Source organism: Trichoplusia ni, unplaced genomic scaffold (assembly GCF_003590095.1).
Source record: "Trichoplusia ni isolate ovarian cell line Hi5 unplaced genomic scaffold, tn1 tig00003375, whole genome shotgun sequence".
NCBI lineage: Eukaryota > Metazoa > Arthropoda > Insecta > Lepidoptera > Noctuidae > Trichoplusia > Trichoplusia ni.
The window spans coordinates 1-25,000 of NW_020800387.1; the positions used below are offsets into that span (position 1 = coordinate 1).

A 25,000-nucleotide genomic window follows, 5' to 3' on the forward strand; every position below is an offset into this window, starting at 1 on the left:
TTTTTTTTATCATCAACTAAGATAATAAGTACGAAGAAAATTATACAAGAGATATCTGAAATATACTCTTAAAAATGATAAAAACGCCTCCGCCCGCGCCTCTCACTATTGCATTGTTACAAGGCTTGGACCGCGCTCGCAACAGAGCTGTGTTTCTAAAAAACTACGAATTGCATCATAATATTGAATAAAAATTGCATTTTTTTTTTCAAATCTCGTAAATACCTATTTTTTATCATGAACGTGTTCTAGTCATTGGATACATGAACTGGGCTGCTTTTGTAAGACGACTAAAAAATCACGGTGTATATACATATAACAAGTACAACTTGGACACGGTACGCGGCGGTTCATGTTTAGACAGTAAGAGTCTATCACTACCCACTCCCCGATGATGTGGGTGTCCATGAGGATCCCGCATCCTCTCAAAAAGGAACTAACCTATACACATCGACGGTGCGCACTTCGCTGGTGTCGCCGCAGCGGAAGGTGATCTGAACGCGCTTCTCGGGCCTCAGGTCCACAGACACCAGCGGGTCCAGCTTGCCGTGCACGCCCACCAACTCCCAGTACCTAAACAATTATAGGGGAATAAGTAAGTAGCAATAAATACGTAAGTAAAATCAAACACTTGCAAAAATAAAGAAATAAACAGCTTTTTAGACCAGTATTTATAACAGACAAATTGTCGAACTTATGTTAAAAAAAATCGTGATACAATTAAAAAAAAAAAACGAGAGCAGGCCACTGCGTACTTGATACAAATACTTTACGCTTTGTACAGAATTCAATTCCGCAATCAATGTTGTAATCATTGTAGAGGCCTTTGAAGTCCTTGAGATTGACCTACGCCTAACTGTCTGGGTCCAGACAGGCGACCCTAAGCGAATCCGGTTCGCGAAATCAAAGGATAGCGCGTAGTCAGCGTTGAGTAGCGTTTTTATTACTTGCTTACGTCAATTAAATAATATGTTATGTTTATTTGTAAATACGCCGAGTCACGCCGCGTCGCGTCGTGTGCGGCGCAATACGCAACAAAGACGTAATTCACCTGCCTTAGCCACGCTTATACGTCAGCGTGAAACAAGGTATTAATTGAGTGAGATTTTATCACTATTCACACCTACGCAAGATATTTGCATGCGACTTTAGTCATTTATGTAGGTCAAAGTTGTTAGCACAGATACGTCGCCTACATTCACCCCAACGATAGGAATTGCTGCATAAGGACTATATTCATAAAGGTATCTACCAGATAGTAGTACGACTAATTGGAGAGAGAAAGTAATTTAATTAATGAACTTGGAGTTCAATTGCACATTATATCTTATTTTGTTTACATTATGAGTTCTTCCTCGAAATTAAATTATCAATGTTTTGGGAGTGGAGAAATCGAATTAACTAAGCGCTTAAGAAAAACAGCTACAGTAACACAGGCAAAAATTGAAAACTTCTACATACCTAGCGGTATAGAGCAACTCCCAACACAATTAAAAAAAACAAGACTAACGCACCTTACTTTGATAAAAAAAAAATACACTTTATACATTCAATGTACAATGGCGGACTTAATGCTTGGGGCGTTCTCTACCAGTCAACCAAAGGGTGATGCAGATATAGCAAGAGGTAAAGGTTTAAATAAAAGTCTACTAATATTATAGATGTGATAGTAACTCTGACTTTCTGTCATTTACGCTTTCACGTCTTAAACCACTGAACCGATTTTAATGAAATTTGGTACAGACAGAGTTGACCTTGAGAAAGAACATGGGATGAGTTTTTATCCCGGACTTTTGAAGAGTTGTCTTGGAAACGCGATAACAACCGGCCTCGACGCGGGCGAAGCCGCGGGCGAAAAGCTAGTATATTATAAACCTGTTCTGACGCACCTCACTTTGACCAAATAATCCTGCCTCCAAACTATCCTCATATTATTATCATGTAATATCGCAAGCATGATGTTGTATGTGTATCTATATTTGCTGTATTTACGTACCTATCGGGTCGGTCGGACTCGGGCTTCTCCATGTAGTACCGTATGAAGGCGCGCTCGGCGGCGTCGCGCTCCTCCACGGGCACGGCGCCGCCGCCGTTCAGGGTCCGCACGTGCGGCAGCCGCGCCACCAGCAACAACCGCCGCTCGTGCTCTGTCGACTCGAAACGCTCCCATAGTGGCCAGCCCTGGAACAACGCGACAACCAATGATGGGCAAAAGTCATACACTTTATGTATTGAAGAATGTTTTAGCAGCACATGTTTGTGTGGTATTGTTTGCTTGGCTGAGTACAGGGTCCCAATTTCTGCTATTCTCAATGGCCTATGAATTAATGGCCATTCATTAATCGGTCATTGTAAATAGCAGAATCAAGGCCCTAAGGGTTGCGGGTAAGTGATACTTTTTCTGGTACGCCTGATACTTTTTCTTGTTTCAGATACTCCAGAAAAAGTTACACTATTTGCGGTGTATGATGAAATTTGTTATCGATTTACTAAACGGCTATCTCTATTATCTAAGTAGGTGGAACATCGGAAAATGAAATCATAGCCAAGCCTGTCTGCAGTAAACTTGCGAACCTGCGAATTTACTGAATAATTAGCCATAAACAATAATAATATTATGTTATTATTAATATAATAAATACCTGTTTACGTAAAATGCAATTCTTTGTAAAAATACTAGATACCTAATATTAGATAATATATCCATCACAACTGATAAGTTAACAAAAGTATAAGGAAAAACGAATATTTAATTATAATAATGATTGTGAAATACTGTTAATGTAAAAAAAACTATAAATATAGACAAATGTATTTGACCAAAAAATAAAATAAAACAAGGCAAAAAGATCTGCCCCGGGTGAGGATCGAACTCACGACCTTAAGATTATGAGACTTACGCGCTGCCTACTGCGCCACCGAGGCCGGTGATAACTGTGTCATAATAACCGTACACATGAGGAATATTACGATAAATATTATTTTTTTATCTTTATGTTTGTACATGTGCCTATAAAACATTTATTTTTTACCGAAAATCTTGTTAGGTCTGTTCTGTTCTATTAATAGATACCTATTTATAGTATTTATGCATGGTCTTATAGCGCATATAGGTATCTTTAAATCTTTATTCATATAGGTAAACACGCATTTATGCAGATAATATTATATCTAAAACCTAATAAGTCGTGAATAGCGTTCACTGTCTGTTTACATTTTGGCCTTGATTTTTATGTGCGAGTGTTTAATGCTGTACACATGCGCACAAGGTTATGATGTAAAATACACTTGAAATAATACAATTACCTACAAATGTAATACGTTCTTATTGAAACTAGGGTTTGGTATTAGGAGATCATAGGTGTCATTTACGAAATCATACATAAGTCTACATGCAGAATCTCAAGTCTATAAACACTTTTTTCACATAAAATTTAAATGGAGTAACATGACTCCTTGAGACCAAAAAGATCTAAAAACACATTTGAATTAAAAAAAAATGTGAATGAATGTTCACTTCACTTGTTATGCTGATTGTATATTAATTTCCTATAAAGATACAAGAGTCCTACTGGCTCCCGAAGACTATAAAAAGATCTTGCTTCTTTTGCAAGATCACGATTCAGAGCTAAAGGATAATCGAATGGAAACAAAAAGTCATAAAGATGAATTGATTTGCTTTTTGTTCGTCTCAAGGTCCAAACAGGATCAAGTTTCCTTGTAGGGCGCGGATCGAAGCGAAGACGTTAGTTCCTACTGTCCTCACCTCACCGTGGATTTATGTACTTAATACTCATGTTATATATTCAATGTAGATGTCAGCTTACTCGGGACAACCAAGTTTGTATATCTACTAAGTTAATTATTTCTGCGTATTTTAGGGCAAGGAGTTTCGTAATGATTCGTAACAATTCTTGTTCAAAGGGGTTGCCTTTACCCACTTGGTGTATGGATTGATTGGAATCATAGTAAGGTAAAATATTTGACAAAATAAAGCGATAAACAGATTAATATTTGAACACTTCGTGAAGTATACTTAGACTACAATATGTTATAATACCTACTTACATGTTAGACAAAATCTTGTAATCATTTTAAGTGGGTCTAGTTTCACCCTTTCGAACATAGGATGGAAATGAAAGTGGCACTTTAACTACGAACTTGTACACCTATTTGACTTTAATCCGTACATGCCAAATTAGTCGCTAATCCGGTATGCATAGAGACTAAAATTCAAATAACATTCCAAGACCTCATATTTTGCGCTTAAGGAAAATTAGAACTAATGACTAAGGCCGTTGGGTTTAGAGTCTGATTATCAATAGTTCCTTTGTTCTCCCTAGTACAGATCTTTGAGCGTGCGTTCAACAACGCTGGCCTGTTTTGCCTAAAAACGGAAGGCGGAATCACCTTTGCATGCATCGGTCCCTACGGAATTTACTATTGCCGCATGTTTACGCTCTTCTTATGGAGAGCTTACATTTTTGGTACCGCAAAACATGGTTCAGACCGAAGGGATTAATAATTTATCAGATTCATACAGCAAGCGTATTGATTATTTATTTATAAGCATTATTTTGACTTATCCTTTCTTCGCTTTTTGTTTTCTTTTAAAAGTGATTTGTTTGTTTTGCTAACAAGTTGCGAGATACCATTGTTTCTCATAAATGTGAAGGAATTATGCTGAGGCTTTAAAGACAAAAACTTCCGACGGCAGAATTTGTTTGAAGAGAAAACTATGTAACATCCGTCTCCTTCAATAGTTTTGCTATCCAGCTGTCAAAATATGAAATTGGACAAAAGACTTGTTCATGTCAGATTCACAGGTTAGAGAAAGGGTTGGAAAAGTCAGCTGACGGGTAGCAATCAACAGACCGTTGAAAAAATATATTGCAGAATTGACCCCTCCCCTCTGATCGGCTGAGTAACATCTGACTAGCGACTACCCACACGGACCGCGGGAGCGTCACACACGACCGTTCCAAAATTAAATAAACGGTTATAATTTGAAGTTCCGTTCCGATCGGTAACAGCCCCGTTCTGAATCATTAAATTTACAATATCGATTTCATTGTGTTAGCAGATGTATGCAGCATTAATGCATAGTGTGGAATTGTGGATGTCAGTGCCCGTCAAAGATTTATTGCATTTAATAGTCTATGCGGGGTTTTCCTAGAAAGCCAGCTAATTAATTGTAATCATTTTTCCATCATTTGTTAGAGAGTACTGTTTATTATCATAGTTTTTCTTTGTCAATTATTTTTGACTTGTTTATTTTATGCAACACCCATAAATCTACAATACCGTTATAAGCTGAATAGCACGTGATTACGTGTCGTATCGAAAACCGGTAAAACGACGATAAAAGCCTATATTCCGTAACATAATACGCATAATATAAATAATTGCGTCTATTCATTTCGTAATTCGAAAACACCTACACGTATATTTAGTTGTCTTGTTTATTGGAGTGATGTGTAGCGAGGGGTCACGATGCCCGATGCACGATGCACTGGAGCTCGCAGCTCCAACAGTGGCTTAGTCATGGTATAATAAATAATAGCTAGCATTACTGCGAGATATCGCGATCTAGCGAGTAGCGTGTACGTAACACAACAAAGAAGTAGGAAATATTTCGTGCTGACATACCTGCGTACTTATTTATGAAGTGGATTTCAAATCCTAATACGACTTGTACGACGACAAAGGAAACCGTCGAATCGAATGTTTATGTATGAGACGTAATTTGTAAAACATTACGTAGATTGTATAATCTATCGAATATAATGTATAAAAAACACACGCAGAAATACACGTTATAAAGGACCTCCCAACGATAAATAGTAGTTACTATTTAATTAATTCAACTTTTAGCACGATATAATTGTACGATTAAATATCAGCCCATTATAAATACTTTGCATTAAAATAAAATACAAACTTAATGAACAAACTTATTCATTCAGACATTCAAGTTAGAATATATTTTAGAACCCCCAAGGAATCTCTATTAGACGGCTATTATTTAATAAAACCTTGAATCCAGTTCAAGGGCGAAAATAAGTATGACGTCATTGGTTAGTGAAAACTGCGCAAAAGTCCTTAATACTGTCTGGGCCATCGTTTTAATAAAGTAATATTTAGCTCGCCTACGCAAATTACCATACGAGCTCTAGGTATGTAAACTCGATCTAATCTAGTTTCAAAACTCAAGTTAGGTAATATTTCACCGAAAACGATTAAACAACCATAATTACTATAATTAGCGCTATCTGTGTGTTTAAAATACAATTTTATTTCGAGTTAAATATTTAAGTTCTGTTTTTACGCATTGCGACTGTAGTTTTTTGCAGAGCGTATTTCGTAGGGATGTGGAGAAACCTTGATACCTCGGTTCTAAACTGAGGTCGAATAAAGGAGATTTCAAGGATATACGGTATATTATGGTTTAAGTTTTTGCTTACTTGGCATTCGTTGACAATACTAAAGTATTTCTTGTCAAAAATTTAAAAAATAGTTTGGTTTCTTTATTTGGAACAGTAGGAACACGTTTCTAACATTTCAGCAGTAAAAACTGTTTAGATTATATCACTTTTAATCGTTTTACGATAAATATGGGTAACTAGGTCTAATTGCAAAATGTCAAATTATCTAATCACTATCTTGAAATGGAAGAGACTTCTCCGCAAATCAAGAAGTACCAAGCTAAGCAAGTTTGCGGCGAACAATCGAATTAGCTGTTACTAAAGGGAAACTACTGCATTGCGTGACAAAGGAAACTGCCTAAGTGCCCTTTACAATGTTAATATAAACACTTGAGTAATGAACCTTTGTATACACATGTAATTTTGCCGATAATTTACAATTGAAGGAAGGAACATTTAAGGGTGTATTTTTGGTGTAGACACGCTTTGTAATCTGAAGACTATTCGCACATTCCTGAAGTCTGGTTTTATTAATCTTACGAACTAGTATAATTTAAAACTTCGCTTTCATTAAGAAAATAGCTTTATAATCCAAAAAAGTTACGTATTTGAAAAATTGCTGAAATATGTAGAGCCAAAGCGTAAATAATACGGAGTGTTATTAAAGGTCCTACTTTCTATGCAACGTATGCACAAAGGACTTAAAGCAAAATATACGTGAGGTTCGCTAGGAAAGTTGACCTGAAACGGGAAGTGCCGGCAAAGTAATGAATTCATAGGCCATGAAAAGACGGCGAGTGGTACATCTTTTATAGAGAAATTATGTTTAACAACCGTTATAAGTTTACCATTATATTTTATGAGTAATAAACAAAGATATTCTATTGAGTACTTCTCTTATGGTATTGATGAGGTACGTATTTATATCACACTACGGCATAGAACGAATAGAGCGAGCAATGCACGTGTTTCTGGGTCAGACCGGCGACCGGGCGACCCGGTCGACACTCCACGTCCAAATCTATAAATTTTGTATTCACCTAGCGACCAAGACAGTTATCTTACATTATCTTATTATGACATCTACATTCTACGGAGGGAAAGGTTTGAAAGGGAAACATCTGAATCTGATAATACACAGATATACTTGTACAATGTAAAACGGAACAGACAATTTCGATTTTAAAGCCAGTGAGTGGCAAGGGAAGAAAATGAATCAAAACTTAAGTATATGAACTCGCAAAAAAGTGAAGTGACGCGCAAAAGGCGTGGGTAAAATCAAAGGTAGAGTCGACTGTTTGACACCCCAATATGAATCATGGAGTGCAGCTTATTGTCCTCACACGTGGCGAGTCATTTTCCAATTTGTTGGAGCACATATTTTAATAAAAACAAACGGCTACATAAACATATAGGTAAATACACAACGAACGGGGAACACCAAAATTGCAGCTTGCGAAGCTAAACTGCTATCAACGATATTCAGCGCCGATAAACTTTTATATTATGTGAATGTGTTCAATTTAAAGATTGCAATATTCAAAGAGTGCTGCTATATGCTATATTTAAAGCAGAAAAGTATCCAAATAAATACCGTTACAGTCTCGTTTTAGTTGGGAATATGCAGAATTTTCATCTTTCATATTTTTATCATCCAAACAGCATATTTGTAATTATCCAAAACCAGATTACCAAAATATCCACACACTAGACAGAGTGCAATTTAACACTTTATTTACAAGTAGAAGGGTGTGAACGTTATTGCTTATTTACAAGTCTACGCGTATTTACATTAAACTTTCCAATACGAAATAATAATAAAAAAAATGTAAAGTTCACATTAATTCACATATTAGGACAAGGCTTAATAACCAGATAGCTCTTAGCCGTTCTTTAGATATTTCAACACCAAGTTTCCTAAATTTAAACGATATGTGCCTATCTTAACTTCAGATATTTTATTATTTTAACTCATTCAATTATGCAATAAAAATACAGGCTTACTAGCAATCAAATGTAGAGTGAAGAAATCCAATACTGCTGCGATCTATTTTGCAACAGGTAGTTAACTAAAGCTTGCACTTATAATGTAATTTACTAGTAGAACGCGGTGAGCAGGCTTCTCTTATCGGGGCCCACCAGATAGCGAAAATAGGGCCACAGACACGGAAGACGAGGTAAGACTGTTGGAAAACCAGTTTGGCCCATTCATTACCAGCGCATAACCTTCTATTGTATTGTCATTGTACTTATCGCTGTGTTTTCCAAATAGGTCGTGAATAAAAAGGATATACAATATCAGGGACTAAAAAGTGTTCCAATTTCGTCTTTATGCTTTTGTTTCTTGAAGGGTTTCAGGGCGATCAAGGCAGGATGACTTTATTTTAAATAAATAACCTTTCTCTGTATAAGAGTTTAATTAATTCCTTTGTTATTTCTTCGAAGTTCGAATATTAACGGGCAAAGGAAAGTTACATAGTGAGACAAGGCCGCCAGCTCAGCTGTTAATGTGAACGACCGAACCAGCGAGTTCGATTCATTTTCAATATGATTCATCGTGAACGCTACCTTTTAAGTTTTTTATTTGCTTACCGCGGTGCAACCCTTTCTTTCAAGTTTTTGTGGTCGTTAGTCGATTTAATTGTATTAATCCTTTTTGGTTGAAAGCAGAAGGTCTAATGTTTCGTTTTGCGGTGAATATGCAACGTCTTTCAAACTTTATGCTATCGACTGGTTTTTCATTAGTACTTTGCTCTCAAACGTGAATACGCATCCTTTGTTACGTGAACATAATTTAACGGTAATTGAAGTTACCTATCTTTTTATTTAATAACGTATTAAACACAATCGTTAAGAGCATTGTAATCAAAAGGCATAACCTATTTCAAAGTTACAATGCCTAATAGTGTTTCATGTAGGTGTTTAACTTGTACATAAATTAATGCGCAATGTTTAATACGAATGCAATTTAACATTTCATGAATACGGCTCATAAACCTATGCATTAAGCGCATATCAAAACAAATAGGCACACTTTCACATTCTCTGTCGCATGACCGTCACAAAACGTGGACTCTATCCATATCATATTATCCATGGTAAAAATAACTCTATTCTTATATACTTACGATCCATAGTAGTACAAAACTATGGCTGATACAATGATTAACAGTTTGCGTAACAAAGGACAGAAACGTGTACACAAAGCTATTAGCATTTAGGCGGCCCTTTCGAATAGGTAATATATTGCGTTACCTTGAACTTGATAAAACATAATTTTACTACTTTGAATGGTATAAAAAGCGTTGCAGGAACGATTACAAAAACGTAGATAGGGAATACAGAAACTCAGGGAACGGCATTCGTCTAAGAAAGTATCCACAATGAACGGATCATAAAAGCGAAATGTAGAGACAATCCAAGGTAAATCCTATAAAATGTATTCCCGTTCAGACTCGCGAGCACGGACGTGATGAAATAACGCATGCCTTTGAGATCGGTGGCATATTAGCTAACGTTGCACAAGCGTCAAGTAGGCCGCCACTATATCTGGAAGACCTTCACCCGCATTACGCCAGGCCACCGAGATCCCGAGGGACGTTACACGGTTAATTTAAAACACACAGCCGAACACTTGATGCGCTACCGTCTAACCTCAAATGTATATCGGTTATCGCGGTGTTCTTCAGATTACAAGTTGGCGCCAGTACCGCTTTGGCAAACACTAACACATCACGTAATGCCAAGAGCACTTGCAGATAATATTATAAACTGCTTGCAGTTTCGAAGAAATATTGATAACAACTCTACAATCCAAAGTAGCTTTTTGAACTATGTTCTTTTACGAATCCCTTGTTCTAAGTCTGCCTACAGTACCGTACACAACACAGTTCCTGCCATGTGCATAATCCAACATTCGCGAGGTCAGCATTAGCAAACATTTGCCGATGTGCCGAGAATACATTATGAGATTAACAGGTGTTGTGTTTTAACTCACCTGCGCTCGCAAACTCTTGAGAGCAGGAAACTGTGCCAGTCGATCCACCTCATCCCAAGTCGATAAACCCGTATTGTTCAGGTTTAGGAAGCGGAGGTGCCTGGAATACCAATGCCTTCAATGATGTGATGTTTAACGAAGCAAACATTATTTAAATTCTGAAGTTCAATTGGTCAATGGCAATATAGACATATTGACCCAATTGTTCCTTGATAACAATTACAGATTAGATTCACTTACGGGAAGGCATCGTGACTCGCCTTGTTGCCATTGTTATCACCACATTTTTCACACGGATCCGGTTCTAGAGTGGCTACTGGACAATCGTTTACCAATAGGGTTTCCAAATTAGGGAAGGCATAGCCAAGCTTGGAGATTTCTCGCCAACTGCTAACAGGGTTTCCAGAGAAATGTAGTTTCTTAAGCTGTTCGTGCACGGGCTCAGTGACATCGACGTTGAGTCGTGAACACGCCTCACAATGGTCCTTCTCTTCAACTTCCTGCCCGCTCAAGTCTACATAGGAGTACTCATTAAGGCTCAAATGCAACTCCTCCAGAGCTGGTAGAGCTTTGAGTAACGCGTAGACACTCGGCCAGCCGACGTATGTAGAATTTAGAATGAGGTGGCTTAGACAGTCCCATCGTGGTTGGAGTGTTTGTGCCGCTTGAATTTGCGCTGACAGACGATTAAAGCTCAAGTTTAAAAATCTCACTCTTGGTGTCTGTTCCAATATCGCAAATATCTGCAACGAAACTATGCGTTAGTCATAGATAATTGAGGAGTTAATACGTAACACCGCGGAAATAGGTGCAGTCTTATAACCAATAATTGGCACAGTTTGTTATAATTGTGGGAAAAGCGAGCTTATTACAGCATATTTGTAACCTGTGATCATTGGTAAGAAAGCAAGGGGTTAGATTTTAGATTAGCTTAGTCGGGGTCTGCTTTGTTATAGAATGATGCAGTTAGATATTATTTTCTTACTTCTTCCCACTCGCTAAGTTTATTATTGGCTAGGTCCAGTTCGACGACGTCGGCGCACTTATCTGCGAGGGCCAGAGCGTCCCCGGCGCAGTCGATGTCGCAGTCGTTGAGCACCAGCAGCGTGGGTACACTGAGCCTCGGTGAGCGCTTTGGCACAAATATGGCGACCGGCATGTCATCTATAGAAGGGTTTATTTCTCCCTTCGCGCCGTATTTGCCCTCCAGGGCTTCGAGGAGTGACGGCATTATGACCACCTATGATTCCTGATTTCTGTGCCTGTAACAAAGGAATATTTAGATTTAATAACACGTCACTTGGTATGTTCTGATTGATTATGTTACTTGCGTAGCCTCGATTACATCGCTTTCGTTGCCAAAGGGTGCTGACCCTAATTTACTTCGGACTGCTATAAAATGTAATTACCATCTCAAATTGTTATATTTGACTGTCAGCAGTTAAGTGCATAATAAATATTTAAGGTTACTATCATTCATTTACACAATCAAAGCCATCGAAGGTTCAATTTGAAATTAATTAATTGGTCAATATTAATGAGCGGGGTTTCCTTCTCGGTTGAACTCATGCGCAACCGGCTAAATAAATACATAGTACGTAAAGCAATAAGCCAACCGACCGGAATATTTTCTCAAGGACTTCATTACCGGCTTACACCTAGCAATAGAATAATGACGCTAGCAGAGGTGTATTATGTTGACAAACATTTTAACACGTGGTTTGATGTGTATTCCGATTCTTTCTTAGCATTCTTAGTATTGTTTTATGTCTAAGATACTTTACGATACTAAACCTTTATGTGCTTAATTAATGCTTAGCCTTATACTTGACTTTGAACTAAATTATGTTCTCAATGCAAGGATTCTAACAAAGTGCCGAACAGAAAATAAATGTAGGAATATCATTGTTTCATGTGTTCGTGCTTTAGGACGGTAAAAAGGAAATGTATTTTCTGTTACTTATAGAAGTTAACGCTGCATAAATAGTATTGTTTATGGTTCATTTGTAGTTCTGACGAAAAAAAAGGTTACTTAAAAAAAAGGCAAGATAATTCCACAATATAAGTGACACAGAATAATCTTATTCGCATGGTTGTATGGTCAAAATTGTTTAATAAAGATTATAGAGACGCTCTTTATTACGGTTGATGTTTATTAATTTTTAGATATTTTTTTCCAACGTAACATTTTCGTAACACTTTCTCTACGTCGCGACTGTTTAAAAGCGTAAAGTTAATAGATTAAAAGGCTTAAGATATAGTCTATGAATACATAAATAGTTACATATTTAGACAACATGACGCAAAAAATAATCGACATTAAAAAATTGCATTATATTTCCGCTATCTCTTGGCGACGTTACACAATTAGTAGAGTAAGCCTTGAAAATTAATCTATTTTAGTGTTGTCAGTTCTAAGATAGGCGATTAGTCAATCAAATAGACTATGATTGCAATGATATTAAGATTTCGATCTCCGAAATAAATAATAAATTGGTAAGAAAAATAAGCAAGCATATTTACATCAATAATTGTGCAAATTCAATGCTAGATAATTATTGATACACCGCGCAATAAAAATTGCGGATATCACAGTTCGCTCTTTGATGAAATAATTAAGAAAGAGAACTGAAGGAACAAAATAACTAAGTTCATAGAAACGTTAGCAAGAAAATAAAACGGTAGGAACAATATTAGAAGGGATGTTGCTCAATGCGAAGTAGTCGGGTTGTCTCGTGACTACTGCGCCAAGGTCGAGTTCAAATGTGCATTAAACTTAATTAGTGCTTTGTCTCACAGTCACAGCTGTTAGCTGTAGCGATAGCGAACGACATGTCATGAATTATGAGTAAATACTTTTTAGATATATCAATGTACCCAATGATGATTTGTGCGATTTCAATAAGATTGGGATAGATTTTAGCTGTCCAGTAATGGTTGATAAATAAATGACTATCAGTTTAGAATCAAGGAATTTTCTTGTGAAATTTCTGATAAAAGTTTACTAACTCTCATTATCTTATTTGATTCACAAAGCACCAGTCAAATAGCAGAAGTTAATTTTATTAAATCAAACACTCAACAAAAAAACGACCTTCGCAAAAGCCAAGGGACAAAATTACAAAAGGTGTTTGTAATGAATTACAAAAAGTCAAGTACAAGTCAATTATTATATTCTTTAGAGCTTGTCTGGCATGTAATATTCGGCGGGACGTAGTACACGATAAAGTCAAGGCTATTAGAATTTATTTGCCTAACGGTCAGACAATAAACGAGACTTAACACGTACCACCCATATATCCCATAAGGGATTTCAAACATTACTTGCAGCTTCAGCAAAATCCATCGACATATTTCATATTAAATCTTCAAAGGCGATAAAACTGACGTAGCATGACTCTTTTGTATTTGATCTGCAGTTGTGCACTTATTACCAGACATTAAATTGTCAGTTTGTTGTGGAATATCAATAAAACATGACATCAGTCCCCGTAAATTGCTATAACCACGCATTACGTATGACATAAAATCCCGTTCTACATTTCCAAGGCGCTTATATCGCTATTGCGAGCGCTCGCGTTGGCTAACTGACGTCCATTGATTGTGCAAAGCATCATGAACATCGCGGATGTAATGCGATAGTAAATTTAACGTGCATTACGCGTCGCCTAACCTTTTTCATTGACAGCCAGTATGTATTGGAAAAACATGCTTGCGATTACGTCGGAAGGAGGCTTTAACTCGTAGAATATTTACGACTAGTCGCTGTCTTTTTAATATTTGAATTTCCTTGAGCATAAATAGAAATGCAAGTGATACTTTCTTGTTTTTTTTGTGTCGATGGTTATAATTTTTATTTAAATTAGGTTTAAATCTAAATCGATGTATCCGGTTGATTTTCATTGAATATCGATAATATTACTACAAAATGGATGCGTACAGCATACCTATACTGGTAGATACCAAGACCTCATAAAAATGTTATCTTTCTCGTTAGTTTTAATAACCCTTTCGAATTCCGTAGCCGACGTGACATGGCATGCATTATAAACTTGTTCCGAGTCCCATTTGTGAAGTAGCATTTCCTATAAAACTGCTACTGCTTCAAATTAGTGAGTCAGGCATATTTTTCGGCAACTTGCACCACTGGCCGTCGTAATAAGGTTAAACAATTCCGCTCTAGTTATTATTTACATAACACGTTATATTACCATCTCTACCTGCATCACGATGTATTATAGTTATTTTGTAATTTACGCTGAATATTTTTGAATTATAACTTGAATTTTATTCCGTGATAATTTAAAGGTATTTGAATTAAGTGCTCTTAGAAATAATTTGTGCTTCTTTGTTTTAATTATTGAAGTTCTATTGAAGCAGTGCTTAAAGGTGAACAGAAACTCGAAAGCGATCAATAGCTTGTACGATGACACGCGAAGACATGATAAGCTAACGAAGAACTAGAGTTCCTCACGCTAGAATCAATCTAAATAATTAAGATTATTTTTAACCATTATATATAGATAATAATGAACAAGGAAGACATAATACAGATATGACTTTTGTCTTTACTTGCTTAAAAAACAGCCTAAAAAACTGCCTTGAAATTGATAAAACTATGATTACATTAAAAACGTGAGTATGTGTATTAAAATTGTAATTTATATTTAGTTTATAATGCGGCTACAGTAAGGTTGTTCCGAAAGCGAGAGCTAACGAAGGCCGGATGGCTGCAATCATATTTTTGCACAACACAGGTACTTAGATGCTTATATTACTATTTTATACACGTAACAATTAAGATAGTTCTTAGGTGTTTTTTAAGTCTTAATTGTGATAATGGTTAACTAAAAGGATAAAGCTCTATCATAATCTATACATGATGCACAAGCGACGTTTTGAGGTAAAACGTTGACGTTCGAAAATGACTGTCTCAATATTTCACTAAACAATGACAAAGACAGAATTAAATGAGCGACACTTTCCTCAGTGTCTTTTCTTTCAGATTTCCATCAATTATATCCTTGCATTTAATCGAATTACTGATTTATTTAGCATTTGTTCTATTTCCTTTTTGATTGGGAACATTTTTCATGTTCATCCTCAGTGCAGCTAAGAACCAGGACCATAAGGTGGACACTAGTTAAGCCGCAAATTTTAAATCGGAGTTTTCTTTGTTAAATCTGTTCCTCTTAAACCATTCACTCTAAACTACTCTAATAGATTTATACGTAAGGCTGTGTCTATCTAGATAGCGCAAAGACAAAGCGCGATACATCCTTGTTGAAACAATGAGGCTAATAAAATTAATTGTCCGCGCAGTTGAACACTTGAAACCTAAAGTATACTTAGCTAGTAAAATAAATATACCATTAGCCATAGTACTAGAACACGTTACTGTCATGTCATGCCAGAACTTAATTGGAGTTTCGTGTCTAGAATATTGCAGCAACTCCATGTTTTTGTTACTTTCATTTCTAATTTAGTTAAACAAAATTTTAAGCAGTTATTGAAAATAAATGCAACTTATAAAAGAACATTGTCTGAAATGAGTCAAAGTTTTGTAGTGTCTCAACATTAGATACTTTCAGCTCACAACTACTAACGATCGATGAAAAATTTTTCTTCACAATATTCAATTCACTTTTCCGAAAACCTGCTTGGAAAAATGTTTTTAGAAAGGCGAACAAACAATATCTCATCTCGCATCTCATGTGCATTTGTTTGCGCATAGGATTGCTTACAGGAAAACAAAAGAAGGCAGACGCTGTGGTTTCCTTTGTGGATAAATGAGAATTCATCCAGGGTGGCCACCCTGTCGGGCGACGCGACGGTGAAGGGCGGTGAACCTAACGTCTCGACTACCAAGAGCTAAACCACTTTGTCTAATGCCCATCTGTTGCTTATAATGTCTGGATCGGAAAGATATTATAAAAACGACTGACCATGCATTGAGCGTTAGATTTATGTCGAGCTTAGCCGGCACCCCCTGGATTTGTTTCCAAATGATTTACAGTTCACAAATGTGTGATTAAGTGGAAAAAATACAAACAGAGGTGACGTGACCAATTGTTGACGCTTGATAATCGCTCATACGACCTTCACAACATTGACAAATATAACAAAAAATATTGTGAATCCTAACACAGACATGGTACTGCGTAGTACATGCGGCGCAAGTTTGTATTTAAACCTGTAGATTTATTTGTAAACAAAGGTTTGTTGGAAATAAAATTATCTAGTTTTCCTCTAGCACACATTGTTTAGGTAACCAGTTGTCATTGTGTTTCTACAATCCAATTGCGCGCAAATAGACATTTCATTTTATGACATTACAGACAATTTCGAGCGCTTATAAAGGCGAAAATGAATAAATAAAGAGTGAACGCGTTCAGTATTTAATAAGTGATACATTTCTAACACGTTTAATATATTATATTAATGGATGCAATTAATAGTAGATCGATAACATTATCGGCCATTATAATTATCAGTTAAGTGAGCCCTTAGGCAAAATATGGAAAGAACTTTCCATTACGGCTCATTTACTAACATTCCGGTTTTGAGTGTTTTCTTTTAAGTAATAACTCCAACTAGATACTTGGAGGACTGTGCTAATATTGTTATACGGATATTGAAGGTCATAGATGATAAACAGAGAAATAGCTACGTGGGTGGAATCACACGTGCGGCAAACATTACTGATTAGAGAACTACGTTTGTGCCGTGTTTAGGACTGTCCAGTGATAATTAATTTCCAGTTATCAGTAGGATGACCAAAGTACAGGCATCGTAAAAAGTAGTCTTCTTGCTTTTCAAGTTGTGTGTAAAATTATCGAGAGACTTATGGGGCGCAAAAGTGAGGTTTGGCGTTCAATTAAAAGATATATATCATCAGAAATACGCTATCTTAATTTTGGTTTATTAGTACTCAATAATTTATTTTTATAATGGGTACATTACCATTACCATCGCCCGATTTGTTATAAGACAATTTGAGAATGTTTACACATCTATTGTTCGATCAAAACGTGATAATAGATGAATAAAAATGGAACCTAGGTTCAGTTTATATTAAATTGTTCTAAAATAAAGCACAGGCTACAATACTTTAATAAATTCGCACGGCGGTAACAAGGACGTCTTACTATTTCTGAACGCGATGTTGCAAGCGCGGGAATTCTATGCTTTTGTCGTACGATTATGGTGGAGACTAGATTTAAATATTATTATGTTCCAAAAATTTCACAACAAATCGGAGGCGTTTTTTGCGAGCAGCCAGACACAACATACAAATCTACATTTTATTTTTGTGTCAAGAACGAAATGGTTTCGCGGTTAAATGATATTTGTAACAATTTTGTTAATCTTAAATTCTTAACGAAGCTTTCAACATAGCTGCTTAGTTACTACTTTTTATTAGTAGCGTACAGCACGGCAACTCGTTTTCCCATATGGAGCAACAAAGGAATGCCTAGGCAATAATGAAGACACTTGTTACGGAATCGTTACCATTATCATGATGTTTATTGCTCAATAGGAGCTATTACTGATTGGTGAAACAATTTGGACGTGCTTTTGTTACTAGGAAGTGGGTGATATGCGCGCGGATAGAATTATATGGGTCACGGTCAAAATCGATAACACAACTGACCATGTAGAACGGTGCAGAAAAAAAATATTACATCATGCTAATTAATGTAATAGAGAACAGTCTGTTTTTGTTTAGAGAGTATCGTTCTTTTTGTAAAAGAGCGGGAGAATACTTTATTGTTTAGAAAAAGTAATTTATGTTAACATTTTGTGTATTTATGTGGAACGAAACAGCCCTACCTTTGTACCCCTATGGTTAAAATATTGCTTACTGAACCGATAAGTTCGATTGCGCATTTTATCACCATCTACCTATTTACCTAGAACAAGGAAGTTGTTTATAAGTACATGGCGTCATCTAAACCAGTCGTGTCTTGTTTTTCAAAACAGTCTCTTGTGTTTTTTTTCTTCACAAAAAATGTAACATATTTTAGTTGTTTTGTAAGATAGAAAACAAAAACAATCCGAATACTCACCGAAATATGGAAGGGATTTAGAAAACACCAAATCTGGTATTTGGTTCCACTAAATAACGGCACAATATAACCGATCGATACATAAACTACTAGTTACCTTTCTTTAAATTTGTAATGTATTTAAAAACTATTAAAAAACTGACCTTTATCTTCCACCACTTTTATAAACAAAGACTTTTAGCACTGAGTTTGAAGCTTAATTTTCAAAAAAAATCCGCAATTAAAAATATACACATTGAGTTTCACTATAATTTTAAATAAACGAAATCAGCTGTTCACATTTTCTTTGGAGTGCGCCTTGAAAAGATTTCCATACGATCCTCCAAACGCACTGAAATAAAATGACAAGAGAATGTTTACATCAATACATTGCACAGACGTAATGCCTGTTTCCACGCACACTACCACGAGTCTGTGTACTTACGAGATCGAAATATTGACTGACAGAAGTGGGGATGAAAGAGGTCAATGACGTTTACGTTTCAAGTGTTGCGTGAGAGGGACAGAAGTATTTTATTCAAAAGGATACTTGAGAAGGAAATACAACAAATCATGCACCGAATAAAAAGGTATACAAATACAGGTTTAAAGTGGTGTATTTATATACTGCAGATTTTATTTAGCTACTATATTCTGAAAGCATATATATATATATACGCAATTTACTAACAAAACATTAGAAACTATTATAAGACGTCAAAAAATATATTTCGATTTAAGGGTATGGATTTCGATAAATCGACTTAATTCAATGTTATGAACTTGTATTTAACTGTTTGAAAATCTGTACAATGTAGTAAATCATAATAAACAAATCGTCTTAGAGCTTTTACCAAGTGCACAGCAATAAAAAAGCTATCATAATGAATTCAATTATGAAATATGTAAACTTACCGAAAATTATTATTTATATTTGATCATTGATAGTATAAATTTTTAAAATTGTATATTTTTACATTTTATATTATTTTACCTCTCAACAACGTCATAACTAAATAACTTCTTAAACAAAAAAATAAATTGTTGTAATTGCGTCTAGCCTGCCAGTCTGATAATAGTCTCTTTCAGTCTTTGCATGACTTAGCAGTTAATAAAATATTTTTGCATTACATACAAAAAAGACAACAGAATTTTATTAAAAAATAAATATAATTTATCAGTAAATAACGCTCAAAGAAAATTAATGAATAATGATTTGAATATTTTTAATTTAGTAAGTTTTGTTGCATCTCTACACCCGGAACGTTCCTTATAAATGTTATATGCCAAAGTCACTGTCACTCTGACAGCTGTGGAGTGTGAACTGTCAAATTTTCAAGTAGGTGTCTATTCGCTACTTGAATTTGAATATTATGTTCATCTTTATTTTTGTCCGAATATTTGGGTTTGTAGTGTAGTGATAATGATAATACGATATCGTTTACGATAACAATTCATCAGTGATATAGATAATTATTAGTTATTTTATTTAGTTTTTATTAATCCACCAAGTAAGTACACAATATTTTTTGTTAGTACACAATTTAATCATTTAGAATACAACCTTTTTAGTGGTCAATGCGAAATCTTACATAATTTATATGTTTATGTTTTATAGCCAAATTCGTGTACTAAAGCTCTACTTTCTTTCTTACATCATATTGTGTAATATTATTAGTTATCTTTGAACTTTTTGACATTGTTTTTATCTTTTGGCAATCAATATAGAAACAACTTGTAACGTGCATTACGGTTCTTATCTTTGTTCTACGTTTCCTGTCAGTATCGGTAAACTGAGTTAAAATTTTATTACAGGAGGTGAGTTTTATGTTTGCACTCAAATTGTAGTGATTAAATTTTTTAATTGCTTTGTTAATCGAAAATTATTGGTAAGTGAGGTTTTTTTCCACTAAGGGGCACCAAAAAAATTAGGGATTTGTTTTTCTTTGATTTAATGTTGCTCTCTAACTTGGATACCTACCAATATTGTAATAGACATTAAAAGTAGCAGAGATTTTTTTTTTAATGAAATCTTAATAATGTTCTTGCCAAATATTTGTTAACAGGAAAGTAATAAGTAATTTATGTGCCACATGATCTTAATAATAGAAAGTGATGTAAAGTTTAAGATGTCATAATTATATCTTGAGAAAATCATTTCTTATGAGGAGACTTTCTGTAACTTTAATTATCAGAAATGATGCTACTGTGGTACTCTTTAAATACATAATAATTAAAAAAAATAAGAGATATCTGCACTTAGTTTTTAAATCAAGGTTTAAAATCTTTAAATATAACCAACCTGACACTTTACTGCTAAATGATTGCCCAGTCACAACTGTCCGTCACGAGACAAAAAGTATCACTGCTAATTTAATTTTGATGTTGTCAGCAGTTCCGTTAAATTGTAACCAATCTCTGCGGAATATTCCCTATTAGTTACCTCTCCGACTGAGGTTGGTGTTGGCAAACCATATTCACAGAGTGATTTACCGCCTACTGCTGTTAAGTCATCCTGAAGAGCTAATAAGCACTGATTTATGGCAAGATCACGGAAATTATCATTAGTTGTGCCTTCATCATTGTTAGGTATATTTCTAAGAAAGTCTTCTGAAAATTTTTCTTTATATTTTTCCCATAATGTTACAGCATCTGACAAATTACAAAATGTGAGTAATGTTACAAATAAATGGCGTAACCGTCGTGGATTATCACTAACACAGGATTCTGCTAAAGCGTCATCCCAATGCTGATCATTTTTCAAGCAAATGACGCGCTTGGCAAGCTGCTTGATAAGTGGGATAAACAACATCGTCTACTTTTCTCAAATCTATAAATGAGGTTGGTCCTCGCACGGTATGGGTTAGTTAGACCGACCGAAGGGTCGCGATCGCGCAGACGCATCTCGACGAGACGTCGAGACGCATGATACGCTTACTCGCGATCATTGTACGTCCGTCGCGTAAAACGCAAATACACGTCGTTAAATGTGCAAGAGCGTCAGACACGTCGTTCGACAAATGTCCTATCTATCGTATAGAGCGTTATTTTTGAACGGACCGTCGGTAACAACGTTCAACCCGAAAGAGCGAAGCGTAAACAGCGACGACACTTATCAAGCGAAACGGACCGACGGATGGCCGTCAAATGCGCTTCTGGATCGTATCGTATAGGGATACGAGATCATAATGCGCAATGTGGCATGTTTACTTTATACAGCCGGCCCTCAGACAGGAGTGGTCCTGGATGTGTCTCCACGGACCGCAATGTGCGTTCGAAATGTCGATGTTCAAATGTGTCCTGCAGTTCACACTATGACGCGCAGTTAACTGCGTTCTTCATCGACCCGCGAGCCAAGTGATCCACCGTCCAGGGTAATAGTTTTACAAAATTATTACCCATGTTACGATAAATAAAGAATTTTTTTTTTTTAATATATCTAAAAAAAAAAAAAAAAAACATTTACCCCCGTCGCGGAACACCGCGTAATCTGCAACGAGAGAGAGTGAACGTTAACGAACGCGTATCCACCTAAAGCTTATATGTTTCTCACGGTTTGCGGATTTTATGTTAAACCGTATCGTAACGAAGCATAAAACTCTCGATTGTACGCGACGCGAGACGAACGACCGGCGCGCCCGGACAGTTAAGCCATGGAACGCCTGTCGGTTCGGTCTCTTTTTAAAAGTTCATCGATACGATTGGATAAAAGTGTCGACGAACGTTTTAAGTATTTGGAGAACATTAATGTGACATCGTTTCGCGTACGCAGTGCACGTTAAAACGGTACATCGTTAATGATCCTTCCGCAGGTTCCCCTACGGAAACCTTGTTACGACTTTTACTTCCTCTAAATGATCAAGTTTGGTCAACTTCCCAGCAACGCCGACGGCCGTGAAGCCACCGCGTGTCGGTCCGAAGACCTCACTAAATCATTCAATCGGTAGTAGCGACGGGCGGTGTGTACAAAGGGCAGGGACGTAATCAACGCGAGCTTATGACTCGCGCTTACTAGGAATTCCTCGTTTATGGGGGATAATTGCAAACCCCAATCCCCAGCACGAAGGAGTTTCAGCGGGTTGCCCGGGCCTCTAGGCCAGGGAGAACATGCTGATTCCTTCAGTGTAGCGCGCGTGCGGCCCAGGACATCTAAGGGCATCACAGACCTGTTATTGCTCAATCTCGTGCGGCTCGAAGCCGCCGGTCCCTCTAAGAAGAATTTTAATACGTCGCCAGTGAGTTGCGTGACGCGTAGCCACGCACACCTAAATGACGACGCCTATTTAGCAGGCTAGAGTCTCGTTCGTTACCGGAATTAACCAGACAAATCGCTCCACCAACTAAGAACGGCCATGCACCACCACCCACCGAATCAAGAAAGAGCTGTTAATCTGTCAATCCTTCCGGTGTCCGGGCCTGGTGAGATTTCCCGTGTTGAGTCAAATTAAGCCGCAGGCTCCACTCCTGGTGGTGCCCTTCCGTCAATTCCTTTAAGTTTCAGCTTTGCAACCATACTCCCCCCGGAGTCCAAAATCTTTGGTTTCCCGGAAGCTGCCCGCCGAGCCATTGTAGTAACGTCGGCGGATCGCTAGATGACATATTTACGGTTAGAACTAGGGCGGTATCTAATCGCCTTCGAACCTCTAACTTTCGTTCTTGATTGATGAAAACACCTTTGGCAAATGCTTTCGCTGATGTTCGTCTTGCGACGATCCAAGAATTTCACCTCTAACGTCGCAATACGAATGCCCCCAGTTATCCCTATTAATCATTACCTCGGAGTTCTGAAAACCAACAAAATAGAACCGAGATCATATTCTATTATTCCATGCACGAAATATTCAAGCAGCATTTTGAGCCCGCTTTGAGCACTCTAATTTGTTCAAAGTAAAATTGTCGGCCCACCTCGACACTCACCGAAGAGCACCGCGATAGGATTTTGATATTGAACCGGCGTATTACCGCCGGCTCACCGACGATATGCTCCGCAGACGTGTCAGTATCACCGCGGATGCGGTGCACCGACAGCGCGGCGCACAAATGCAACTACGAGCTTTTTAACCGCAACAATTTTAGTATACGCTATTGGAGCTGGAATTACCGCGGCTGCTGGCACCAGACTTGCCCTCCAATTGTTCCTCGTTAAAATATTTAAAGTGTACTCATTCCGATTACGAGGCCTCGTAAGAGTCCCGTATCGTTATTTTTCGTCACTACCTCCCCGTGCCGGGAGTGGGTAATTTGCGCGCCTGCTGCCTTCCTTGGATGTGGTAGCCGTTTCTCAGGCTCCCTCTCCGGAATCGAACCCTGATTCCCCGTTACCCGTGACAACCATGGTAGTCGCAGAAACTACCATCGAAAGTTGATAAGGCAGACATTTGAAAGATGCGTCGCCGGTACTGGACCATGCGATCGGCAAAAGTTATCCAGATTCATCAAAATTAACGACTTCAGACACATGGCCATCCGTCGATTGGTTTTGATCTAATAAAAGCACTCATCCCATCACTGGTCAGAGTTCTGATTGCATGTATTAGCTCTAGAATTACCACAGTTATCCAAGTAACTGAGTAAGATCTAAGGAACCAAAACTGATATATTGAGCCATTCGCGGTATCGCCTTAATACGGCTTGCACTGAGACATGCATGGCTTAATCTTTGAGACAAGCATATAACTACTGGCAGGATCAACCAGGGAGCTTCATTCATATGAAAGACGTTCTCGTTCGTTTCGATTTTCGATTGCGGTGGTACACACGTATACCGTCCTCTCTCTATATCGATACTTACGAGAAATCCTCATTCCCGCGCGTCGACGGATTAACGCAGACGCTTGTACGGGCGAGCTCGTATAATAATTGAGACGAATATTGTTTTCGACGACGACGACGACGACTACGACGACGCCTATAAGGGTACAATATAATGAAAAAACCCCGATGGTGAACGTTCGTATCGAGACACGATTTCATTCACTTTAATAATAATCTCGGTTAACATAATAAAATACGTCAAACAACGATTTAATTGCCCGGATTGTACAGAGTCCGTATTCACTATATTCATTGTTTAGTTTATATATGTAATCATATAATAATGCGTATATAGAACAATACTATTTACACAAAAATAAATAATCGTGATTGAACTCGCGAAAGATTCACATTAGCGTATCCGTGCGCGTTTGAATCGATCACGTCACGATTAAAGTCATATTTTATAACATTTGAACCGTTAACGAATCGTAACGTTGTTACGAACCGACGGTCCACACAGTTGAAGTTACACAAACGCACAACACACACAGTACTACACACTTACATACTAATATATATATATACACTTATATATATATATATAATAATATGTATGTGTGTTGATCATCTTCATAATAATATTACTACATGTGTGTGTCGTCCATTTTTCGTTCGTAGACGACATTCAGCGACTTAACGTGAAACACACTAACATAATAATGTTCGCGTGTCAACGTTAAGTCGCTGAAAGCTGCGCACGCGCACGCGCACAA

The 25,000-nt window shown here is 37.0% G+C and overlaps 1 protein-coding gene and 3 non-coding genes across 7 annotated transcripts; all 4 read right to left on the reverse strand.

Moving 5' to 3' along the window:
- Positions 1-410: 410 nt before the first annotated feature.
- LOC113507867 (tubulin-specific chaperone cofactor E-like protein) lies at positions 411-19,431 on the reverse strand. Of its 4 annotated transcripts, XM_026890790.1 has the most exons (7): positions 19,386-19,431; positions 18,635-18,822; positions 11,408-11,684; positions 10,663-11,165; positions 10,423-10,522; positions 1,997-2,181; positions 411-573 (listed from the first exon to the last, which is right to left on the reverse strand). In XM_026890790.1, the coding sequence occupies exons 3-7, from the start codon at positions 11,651-11,653 to the stop codon at positions 426-428; spliced, it is 1,182 nt and encodes a 393-aa protein (XP_026746591.1). In that variant the 5' UTR covers positions 11,654-11,684; positions 18,635-18,822; positions 19,386-19,431; the 3' UTR covers positions 411-425. The 4 variants fall into 4 exon arrangements, with proteins under 4 accessions (XP_026746591.1, XP_026746590.1, XP_026746592.1 ...); XM_026890789.1 differs by lacking the exon at positions 19,386-19,431 and having other exon boundaries at positions 18,635-18,911; XM_026890791.1 differs by lacking the exon at positions 19,386-19,431 and having other exon boundaries at positions 18,492-18,911.
- On the reverse strand, positions 2,853-2,925 carry Trnam-cau. Its single transcript has one exon. It is a non-coding gene; the product is annotated as a tRNA-Met (tRNA).
- A 2,259-nt stretch (positions 19,432-21,690) lies between the features above and the next one.
- Positions 21,691-21,847, reverse strand: LOC113507868. Its single transcript, XR_003401925.1, has one exon. It is a non-coding gene; the product is annotated as a 5.8S ribosomal RNA (ribosomal RNA).
- Positions 21,848-22,265: 418 nt separating this feature from the next.
- LOC113507870 lies at positions 22,266-24,169 on the reverse strand. The gene has a single exon (XR_003401927.1). It is a non-coding gene; the product is annotated as a small subunit ribosomal RNA (ribosomal RNA).
- Between the last annotated feature and the right edge of the window lie 831 nt (positions 24,170-25,000).

Bases quoted from the DNA above. Each gene is read 5' to 3' on its own strand.
- LOC113507867 (XM_026890790.1), bottom strand. From the start codon at position 11,653: ATGCCGTCACTCCTCGAAGCCCTGGAGGGCAAATACGGCGCGAAGGGA. The intron at 11,166-11,407 runs GTAAGAAAATAA...GTTTCGTTGCAG, and splicing joins AACTTAGCGAGTGGGAAGAA to ATATTTGCGATATTGGAACA. The intron at 2,182-10,422 runs GTGAGTTAAAAC...GCGTTGTTCCAG, and splicing joins TCAAGAGTTTGCGAGCGCAG to GGCTGGCCACTATGGGAGCG.